This window comes from Heloderma suspectum, chromosome 10 (genome assembly GCF_057233095.1).
Source record: "Heloderma suspectum isolate Gila_16-S chromosome 10, 16-S_ref, whole genome shotgun sequence".
NCBI classification, from domain to species: Eukaryota; Metazoa; Chordata; class Lepidosauria; order Squamata; family Helodermatidae; genus Heloderma; species Heloderma suspectum.
Genome location: NC_139467.1, coordinates 30,399,117 through 30,409,459, shown reverse-complemented (window position 1 = coordinate 30,409,459; position 10,343 = coordinate 30,399,117). Strand labels below are relative to the sequence as shown.

The 10,343-nt window shown below is 48.9% G+C and overlaps 1 protein-coding gene across 1 annotated transcript in view; it reads right to left on the bottom strand.

Moving 5' to 3' along the window:
* Window positions 1–456: 456 nt before the first annotated feature.
* The window catches only part of FGR (FGR proto-oncogene, Src family tyrosine kinase), a 71,966-nt gene continuing 62,079 nt past the window's right edge, over window positions 457–10,343 (bottom strand). Inside the window, exons 11-14 of the mRNA XM_084815743.1 lie at window positions 7,014–7,167; window positions 5,802–5,933; window positions 1,823–5,065; window positions 457–1,701 (exon numbers count right to left, since the gene is read on the bottom strand). Coding sequence (XP_084671869.1) covers window positions 4,857–5,065; window positions 5,802–5,933; window positions 7,014–7,167 — 495 coding nt within the window. The 3' untranslated portion in view covers window positions 457–1,701; window positions 1,823–4,856. The remainder of the gene's footprint in view (window positions 1,702–1,822; window positions 5,066–5,801; window positions 5,934–7,013; window positions 7,168–10,343) is intronic.

Sequence of the window (10,343 nt, the reverse complement as noted above, 5' to 3'; positions counted from 1 at the left end):
CATAGTCAAGATCATTCTATAATATTCAGCCAAGGTCCCCTGCACTATTAATGGAAAGCTTCCTGACTGCAGGCTGTTTTCTTCCACTTCAGTGCTGGGAGATTAGTAACTAAGTGCCTCTCAATTATTCAGTAACTGTTCCCTACCAGGCCAGCAAGGCGCAAGGGGAGCTTTAATTACTAATTTCTTTTCATTCATTTTGTCTTCTTCTATAGAGAAATATACTATTTTTCTATAAAAGAAATAAAAGGGGGGAAAAGTAACTAGAGACTTGGAGAAAAGTACTCCCGAGGCGGGGGGCGGGGGTGGGGCTGGATTCCAGGATTGTCTTCCCAAAAGTAACTAGGAATGTAAATTCTCCTTACCCCAGAGGGACTGAAACTAACTAACTGAGGAGTAATTAATCACTAATCCCCCAACAGTACTGTACAGGAAGGAATAAAACAAGCACAATCTGCAAGCAGGAAGCTTTTAATTAAAAAGCACAGTAGCCTGTAAAAACATAATAGCATGTCGCCTGTCCACAGTGAACAGGCTGGTGCTGCAGGTGCATCTTATTACCAAAAATAAAAATTAAAATGCCACAAATCAGTTCTGAAAACACATGGGAGGACAACACAAAAAACTGTGGAATTCAACAATTTGGATGCTCTATTAACTGTGAGTGGACTAAAGTTGGTGATTCCAGGGAAAGGGGCTAGTGTAAAGCTGTCCTGTTTAAGGAAGAGGAGTATGTGCCATTATTCCTGAACTATTTGTCCATGTGAGTGTTATCAGAATAGGGCTCACTTCACCGCTTCCCAGGATTTCCACACAGAGAGGAGGATTTTTAATGCAGAGCAAAAGCTAATTCTGGGATACCATGAGCTCACTGAACACAAGCCTCCTTGTGGGAAAAAGAGGGCAACTTATTCCACTTTCCCTACCCAAATAACCTCCCTGCAGTATCAAAGTTTGTATAAGGCAAACCCCCCCTCTCCCTTTCCCCAAACGGTCACAATCTAGCAAAAGTTAGCCACAGTGAAGGAGTATTTCACTGGGTATTTTAATCCTAAAATACCCAGTTGAGAACAAGCCCTGTTGAACACATCGGGGCTTACTTCTCAGTAAACATGCAAAGGCTCCAGTTACTGAAATCAGTCAGACTTAAGCATTTATTCCTGCATTTTAATTCCAGCAATTTTAAAATGAGGAGTGCTCAAATTACTGGGGGTGGAGGGGAGGCGGATCCCTTACTTTTTGTGATTCCCTCCCTTATAGCCACTTTAGAAGGCCATGGGAGGCATGATTTGACTAAAACTGGGGGAGTTGGGGCTTGTACGTTTTTATTAATACCATACCTTCTCCCCCCTCCCTGCTTCAATGACTACTTAGGACAGCTTTCCCCAACCTGGTGCCCTCCAGATGTGTTAGCCTGCAACTCCCATAATTCCCAGCCTGTGGAGTAGCCATCCTGGCTAGGAATTGTGGAAGCTGCAGTCCAACACATCTGGAGGGGAGCAGGACGGGGAAAGCTGACTTTGGACATCCTTTTCTCAGCTGTACATCGACATAATTATCAAGGCTTCTCCCAAAGAATCCTGGGAACTGTAGTTTGATTAGGGTGCCATGAATTCTCTGTTACAGAACCTCAGTGCTCTTCCTAGAACTTCAGTTGACAGGATACCCTGTGCAGAGGACATGACGGTTAAAGTTGCAATCCTATGCATGTTTAGACAGAAAAAAGTCCTATAACTCCCAGCATGCCCCAGCCAGAAGTGTTGGCTGGGGCATGCTGGGAATTGTAGGACTATTTTCTGTCTAAACATGCATAGGATTGCACCCTAAGCCACTGATATGTCAGCAGTATGGATATTGCCTAAGTCATGGCTAACTCTCGTGGGGTGGTGCCCACACTCCTCCTGTGCTCAGAAGGCACCACTACAGAACAGACGTTTCACAGATTCAGTGTCCCTCTCTTCCTTCTGTAAACGGGATGACAGAGTCACCACGGCACGCATCTCGCCCTTCCTCCTCTCCCCAATTTAAATCGCACTTGGCAACACTCCCACCACACAGCCAGTGGATTATGGATTTAATAATATTGGCTCTGGTTAAGAACAGGGAGGGGTGTGGGAAAGAACCGGAAGGAAGCAGCCATGTGTGACAAACCCAACACCTCCTTCCCCGCATGACTCGGCCTTATGTCAAATAGGTACGTACATGCAGGAATCGCTTCAAGGCTGCAGGATCAAGATCCTCTCGGGCTGTTGATTCGGCAGTTTGCACTTCCGACCTCTCTATGAGCCTCTCTACATTAAGAAAAAATCTGCAATCTTACTGGGGCTTCATCTTCCAGAGTCGTCGTGGGTTTATAATGGGTGCATGCCCCTTCCTCCCCCCGCACACACACTCCCCCAGTCCCTTTGTGGGCACGTTCTATATGTTTCATTGATATAGCCAGCAGATGGCACTGCAAGATTTCTAAAATATCACGCAATTCTTGAAGTACATCACCTCTTTGATGTGGTTTTTGGCAAGGGGGGTTATTACTGCATTTTCGGTGATTTTTAGTATGGTAGAATAATTCTAGAAAACAACAAAAGAGGCACCGCTGGTTGACGATGTCATGAAAAGAACCTGTGAAATTCCGTGAGTGAGCAATCACGAATGCATGATAAATGCCTCATGTAAAAATGCCCTATGAGAGTTCCCGCCCACCACAGAAATGCCTCTGTTTGTGAAATTGTCCTTTGTTTTTGAGTGGCTGATAAAGGGCCTGTTCACACAACATGCTAACCCACGCTCAGTGGTTGAGTGTAGGTTGCTTTGAACCCTGGATTGTTTGTTGAACCATGAGTTAGCGTGTTGTCTGAACACAGCCAGTGTGGCTTGTTACCCATGCAGTGTGGCTTGTTAACCACCCTGAACAATGCAACACCAACCCATGGGTTTACAAGGTGGCTTGTTGAGAAAAATAAGCCACACTACATGGTTAACCAGCCACCTTGGCTGCGTTCAGACAACCCGACAACCCCACGGTTCAACAAACAAGCCATGGTTCAAAACAACCCACACTCAACCACCAAGTGAACAGCCCAGAATCAAGACTAAACCATGCTGCAGGGTCCTAGATTCCCCACTGCTGTCCACCACATAAACTACTTTGGTGAGTTATTCTTAGGATTTTTAAGTCCCTGATACTAAAGTCTTAGTGGAATTAGTTAATTCCATGTTTCGTTTTCTTTTAAAAGCAACTGACCTTTTCTGAACTTCTCCCTGCTTCTTCTTGAATAAATATGCTCAACTTTTGTTCTTACTCACACCTATACCCCTTGGTGCATCTTTCTCTATAGGCACAAGACATAATCCTGGATTCCCACATATCCAGGCTAGGAATGGTGATTAATCATGTGAGTGCTGGCAGTGAAAATCCCTAAATCAGGGCAGCACAACCTGCACCCCCCCCCCGGGTGTCCTGCCCTCCTACAGCCACCAAATTCCCCCTGCTAATTTCCCTGCCTCCTGTCCTCTCCGCTCCCTCCCCCAGAGATCCTCAAACAGATTTTGCCCTTTTTCTACTGCTGCAAGCAGCAAAGAAAGAGCAATCTGTATCAGAATTGGTGGTGTGTGAGTGTACGTGCATGCACTTACATGTGTGAGTGGGTGCATATGTGCGTGACTGCGCATATGTATGCAAGCCCCCCAACCCTCAAGCCAGCATCACGTGCAGTCCTCGGGGCCAAAAAGCTTGTGCACCTCTGCCCTAAATAGTCAAAAAAGGGTGCCTTGCAGCCTGTCCCACCCCACAGGGTGTGTCACAGCGTGGAACACAAAAATGATCTGTTTCTGGGCATTTTATGAGTTGAAACTGAGTGGTAATGGTGACTTTTAAACCTGTGATGGGCGATGTGGGCAGCTCACAATTCATTAGCGCAGCTGTCCCCAACCTGGAGCCCTCCCAATGTGTTGGACTACAGTTCCCATTATCTCCACTGGTTGTTTTGGCTGAGTATGATGGGAGATGTAGACCAATGCACTGGGAGGGCACCAGGTTGGAGAAAGCTGCATTAGCAGATCACTTATGTTGGGTTCTCCATCTGCTGAGCTCTGCATAGTTTCCCCCTCAAACCACAATCTCAGCAAATGGATTTCATCCCAGTAAGATGGCTGCATACAAGGCAGGGGAGATGGCTCAAAGTGGGCAGTCAGGGGGCTCAAAGTGGGCAGTCAGGAGTATCAGCTGATAGAAAAGGAGGAAATGGGTATTCACTATCCAGTTATCATCATCCCCTTCCAGAATTACATAGGGAACCTCCAGATGTCACTGGAACCTAACTCTTATCAGCCCCATCCATCTGGGCCAATGATCTGGGATGATGGGAGTTGCAGTCCCACAATATCTGGAAGGCCACAACTTCCCCACCCCTGATGTAGGAGGAAAAGGAGGGGAGGTACCGGGGTTAAGTTCATTAAGAGAGACGTACTATACAAAACCCACTTTCTCTCCTCTGCCCTCCTCCGTCCCCCAGCCCCAAGCCTGGCGCATTGTCTTCTTCATAACTCCAAAAATGGAAGTCACCCCGGAGGTGGCAGGACTTAAAACACAAAATCACAATTCTTAAAAAACAAAACAACTCCCTCCCCGCAAACTGGAATTATAAAAAGGAGAGAGAGAGAGAGAGAGAGGGAGGAAGGAAGGGAGGAAAGAAGGAAGGAAGGAAGGAGTCCAACCCCAGTTGTACAAAAACAGGATCCTCAGTGCCTGGAGATTGTTTCTGTGTATGGCCAAGTCCTGGAGTGCCACACCCCAGAGAAAGTCCTGTGGGGGGGGCCTGTCCATGGCCAAGATCCCCAGCTGGCCTCTCCTGCAACTGTTACTGGTTGTCTCCTGGCTGGTACTGAGGCTCTGTGGCAGTGAAGTAGTCTTCAAGGAAAGACTGGAGGTATTCGAAGGTGGGACGCTCCTCAGGCTCCTTTTTCCAGCACTGCACCATCAGCTCGTGCAGTGACGGAGGGCAGTTCCCAGAGCACTGCATGCGGTACCCCCGCTCCACTTGCTCCAGCACCTCCCGGTTGTTCATGCCTGCAGAAGAGGAACGAGGTGGGGGGTGCAGGGAGGGTTGCAGTCATATGCTGGCCTGCCATGAGACCATGCAGAGCGGGGGCCTCAGGTGACACATTTTGAGTACCGTTACATTGAACCCCTTTCAGCCTGAGGGCTGCATTCAATTTCGGAGAAGCTCTTGGAGGTCGCATGCCAGTGGTGGGCAGGGCCAAAGGAAAGAGGTGGGGCTGAGGACAAAGGGGGCGGGGCCAAAAGAACAGCCTATTGTAAATGCTGGGAGTTGTAGGGATATTTTGGCTCAGGATGTGTTTACACTGCAAACATAAAGTAGTCAAACAGGCTGAAGGGCTGTTCCCTTGCCGCAGGGAACTCTGGGAACCAGGGCCGGCCTTACCATTAGGCAGAGTGAGGCAGTGCCCTCAGGCAGCAGATGCTGAGAGGTGGCAGCAAGTTTTTGGAGAAAGGAGCTGTGGGCCACATGGCTTGCCCTATGCCCCCTAAGTTAGCCTGCTGCCTTCAGGTGTGGCTGAGTATGCTGTCACATTGCCGGTGTGGGAGAAAAGAGTCAACAGCCAGCCCAGTCAGCCTTTGTACATGAAACGGGAGGGGACGTCATCTTGTCCTTTGCCTGAGGCAACAAAATGTGTGGGGCCAGCCCTGCTGGGAACTGTAGTTCGCAGCACCCTCCCTCACCAAACAACAATCCCCCACAATGATCTTGCCATGGGAGAAGCATCACAGGGCAAGGCTTTACCTGGGTAAGGTACTCGACCCTTGGTCACAAGCTCTGTCAGGAGGATGCCAAAGGACCACACATCTGACTTGATGGTAAACTTGCCATAAAGAGCAGCTTCAGGGGCTGTCCACTTGATGGGGAATTTGGCGCCTGCCAAGAAGCAGAATGGAAAAAGATGTTGAGATTGTAGGGAAGGAGACAAGTCCAACACCTGGAAGTCATTTACTGGCTCATCCATCTGCCTGCCTGCCTTCCAGCAGGGTAAGCAAGCCCAAAGCTTTCATCCACACAGGAGGGATGACATCACCGGGGAACTAAAAATGCCCTTTTCCCTTGGCACACACTGTGCCGGCATATTTGCACAGGAAACGAGCCCCATTCAAGGCCAAAAAAGGAAAGGAAGGGAGAAAATGCACTCCTCTTTTATTCTGTGATTGTGCCCTAGGCTGGAATCCAGTGTGGCCCTCTGGCTCAGCTGTCCCCAGCCTGGTGTCTTCCAGATGGGTTGGACTACCACAGCCATTATCCCCATCCAGTCTTTTAACCCAAGGACCAAACTGAGTTTTGGAGACACTCTCAGGGGGCACATTCCAGTGGGGTGGAGGCAAGGCAAAAGGGGGAAGGGCCAAAGGAAAAAGGAAAGGGAAATACCCCAAATGCCAACATCTTGGAGCTTCAAGCTCTTGCTGCCAGGAGAGGGAAATACCCCAAATGCCAACATCTTGGAGCTTCAAGCTCTTCCCAATGTTCAATGCCAGTAACTAACCCGTAGGAGAGGCATGTCAGCCTTTTAGAATGGACCTGGCCAGCGGGCATGAAGTTCAACACCGTGCCTGCGGAGGACGGTCCATAGCTCAGCGGTGGAGCGCTTGCTTTGCATGCAGAAAAGGCTCAGGTCTGCAGGTGACGGGAAAACCCATGCCTGAAACTGCAGGGTGCTGTTGCCAGTCAGAGCAGACAACAGGAGGTTAGCTGGACAAACGGTGGAGGCTGGTGACTCTGATTTGGGGGGGGGGGGCTGTAAATCCATTCTGGGTTTCAGTCGGGACCAGCCAGAACTCTAAAAGGAGCTATCCAAACTGCTGAACCCGATCTTTGGATAGCTTCTTTAGAGTTCTGGCTGGTCCCGACTGAACCCCAGAATGGATTTACAGCCCCATCAAAAACTTGGAGCCACCCACCTCAGATGGCCTGCCCTGGTCTTCTTGCAGGAAACGTCTGGGCACCTACCTTGGCGCGCTGTGTATTCGTTGTCCTCAATGAGGCGGGCCAGGCCAAAGTCAGCGATCTTGCACACCAGGTTGTCACCCACGAGGATGTTGGCGGCGCGCAAGTCCCGGTGGATGTAGTTCATCCGTTCGATGTAAGCCATGCCGGCTGCGATCTGAATTGCACGGAGAAGGAAGAATGGGACAGTGCTGCGGACGGCACAGATGGCTGTAGCTCGGCTGTTCCCAAACGGACAGAGCAGACTCCCTCAACCGGGCGCCTTCCAGAAGTGCTGGACTACAACTCCCATCACCCCAGTGGATGATGGGAGTTGCAGTCCAGCACATCTGGAAGGTGCCTGGTTCAAGTAGACTGGTATAAGGGCTTCTCCTCATTGTCTAGTACTTTTTCCCCAAAAAGGGTCTGCCTCAAACTCCTCTACGTTAGATCGGCCAGCAGGGCAAGTCTAAGCCAAACATTCTCGTATATCTCCTCAACATTTGGGCAGGGGCAGCAGGGCGGCAGGAGGAAAATGTGTACAGTTGTTTTACACTGAAAGAATGAATTAATTCATATGGCTGAAGTGAGCTGTGTCTTCTATGTATCTTCTGCCTTTTATTGCTGTAGTTGATGCTGTTTTATTGTTTTTATTGTCTGTTATATTAGGACTCCTTTGTAACATTTTCTATACTGCTCTGGTATCGTAAAATGAAGGGCAGCATAAAAATAAGCCCCCCTGTGTTCAATGGGGTTTACTTCTAGGTAAATGTTCATAGGATTGCAACTTATAGGATTGCAAGCCGTTCCTATAGGTATCTTGTGGCATGCCCTGTCCGTGGGCTTTTAAAACGTTATCCATGAAATGTTCTTTTACCGTGCAACCATAAAATGCATTTTCACACTGAGGAAGACAGACATAATGTTGAAACTGCTCACAACAGCTTTTTGATCAGTGGTGTGATCCTACAAACCAATAAATCAAGCCTTGGCTCACTCATCAATACTGCACACACACACACACACACCCACTTCAGGTGGATTTACCATCTTTTAAACTGTTTTTTTTTTTTAGCAGCCCATGCATTTGTTTGTATGTTCATCCTTAACCTTATTAAAAAATCACTTCCATTTAAAAGATGAAATAACCAAACTGTTCCAGAAGTGTGTGTGTGTGTGTGTGTAGATGCATAGATTCTGTTTAACCCATTCCATGAGAGTTTTGCTGATTGTCAGATGTCTTTTATTTCGTTGTCTGCTCACTAATGGAATTGGATTTCTTTTTCGCTTTAGAAAAATACACAAAAACATCTGCCACAATTTATGTAACTTTTGCTGATACAGAATATTTTGCATATTTTTCTTAGTACTACACAGCAGAAGCGGAAGACAGATCAGAGTTGTATCAAATGTGTGTGTGTGTGTGGGGGGGGTGTATTTTTAAAAATATTGTATAAATTAGTGTATTTTCCACTAACTTCCATACTTTAGTACAACTAAAGCTATGTACGATTCTGGAAAATAAAAAAAGTGGTTCACAAGTCTACAGAATCTGCATGATTCAGAAGATGCTACTCCGCTGCAGAATCTGTAGGTCAAATTAATAGAAATCCATCATCAAGATGCTACTCCGCTGCAGAATCTGTAGGTCAAATTAATGGAAATACATTTCAGAGTTCTCTGACATCCCTGTGCATGTGTATTGGTGATGTCAAAGACATTAGCCAATTGGCACTGCACACAGCTGGCTTTTCCCATTCAAGAAATGAGTTTCTTCAGAATTCAGCCCAGGCTACATTTGTACAGAAGATGGTGAGGGCTCTTCTAAGCTTGTCCCACCTTACCAGGCCCAGTGTAAGCTTTCTTGCAGCCTGAAGTAGAAGCAGAATTTGTGCCACTGCTGCTGCTACCACCATGCAACCCTCCCTCCCTGCCACCGCCATCGCCACCACCACCACCCCCAGCCCGGGGAGCCTACTGCCTTTCCTTTGCTGCCACGCAGGGGCTCTCACAAGATCTCACTTGCTACGGGCTCTCATGAGATCTCAACACATGGCTGAGATCTCACGAGATGTCGCAGGACATTGCCAAGCTCTTGTGAGATGTTGTAGGATACAGTTGAGATCTCGTGAGATGTCAGCCATGTGCCAAGATCTTGAAAGAGCCTCAGAGCAACAGGGGGCTGGAGGCTGTGCCAGCTCTACCAGCGGCTTTCTCACTGCAGCACATGTCATGGAGGGAAAACGGCTGGCAGGGCTCTCTAGAGCACGCACTGGAGGTGGTGGTGGGCTCTCTGGGCTGGGCGTGGCTGGGGGCAGGGGGAACAATTAACCACAGTTCCAGCTCTGCCTCCTCAAGCAAGTGCCTCGCCGTGCTTCATGAGTGGGCCAGCCCTGCACCATACCCCCATCCTACAAAAGTTACATCTGCCTTCAACCTGAGATGCCATCATGTTATACTTGACTCATTTCATTCCCACAGTCATAGTTTTCGGAACTTCAGAATTCAAACTACAGCAGCAAAGCTGTGAGAGAGAAGAGTCTGGCTGTTATGTGGGGAAAGCTAGATAAGATTGCCATGCAGCAACCCGAGGAACATGCCTGTAGCCTTAAATTCGCCGATGCTACAGGAGGAGAGGCAGATGTGGTTTTCCCCACCCACCTTTTCACATCTCCTCACATGTACCTGCTGTAACAAGCAGATGTGTAGGTGGCCTATACCCCGGGGCAGGCGGGCAGGCAGGAAGAAGACCAGAATGGGTAGGAGTTCCGTAGGAGCCTCTTCTGCTGCTGCATATGCTGACTCATTTGTTCTGGTTAGAATGCCCAGGGCCCAATGATGCACTGTGGGGCTGCATTGGGCGGCTAGGTGTGGGAGCTGCCCACCGTTTAAATTTCCTGCTGTAGTGTTCCTCTACATCCTCCTACAACGCCCCTGGTGTAGTGCTAAGTTTAACACGATAGCTCCAAGAGAGGGCCGGCGTCAAGGGTAGGCACGCCCGAGCACCTGCCGAGGGCCCACACCTCAGCAGGGGCCCACTGACAAGATTCCCCTGGACTTGCTCCCCCATTCACCCTCGCCACCTGCTTGTCCAGCTGCCGCTCGCTCCGGCCCAGACCACAGTGCTGGTGAGAAAGTGGAGCAGGAGAGGCCACCAAGCAGTGGCAAGGATGAGAAAGAGGACAAGGAGAAAGAGCAGCTGGTGACCATGGCAGCGAGAAGGGAGGCTCACTGAGGGAAGAGGCCCACTGAGGGTGTCATGCACAAAGACCCTCTGAAACCTGGAGCCGGCACCGACTCCAAGGCACACCGCACTCACTGCGACACAGCAGCTCCTTACCAGCACGTAAGGCG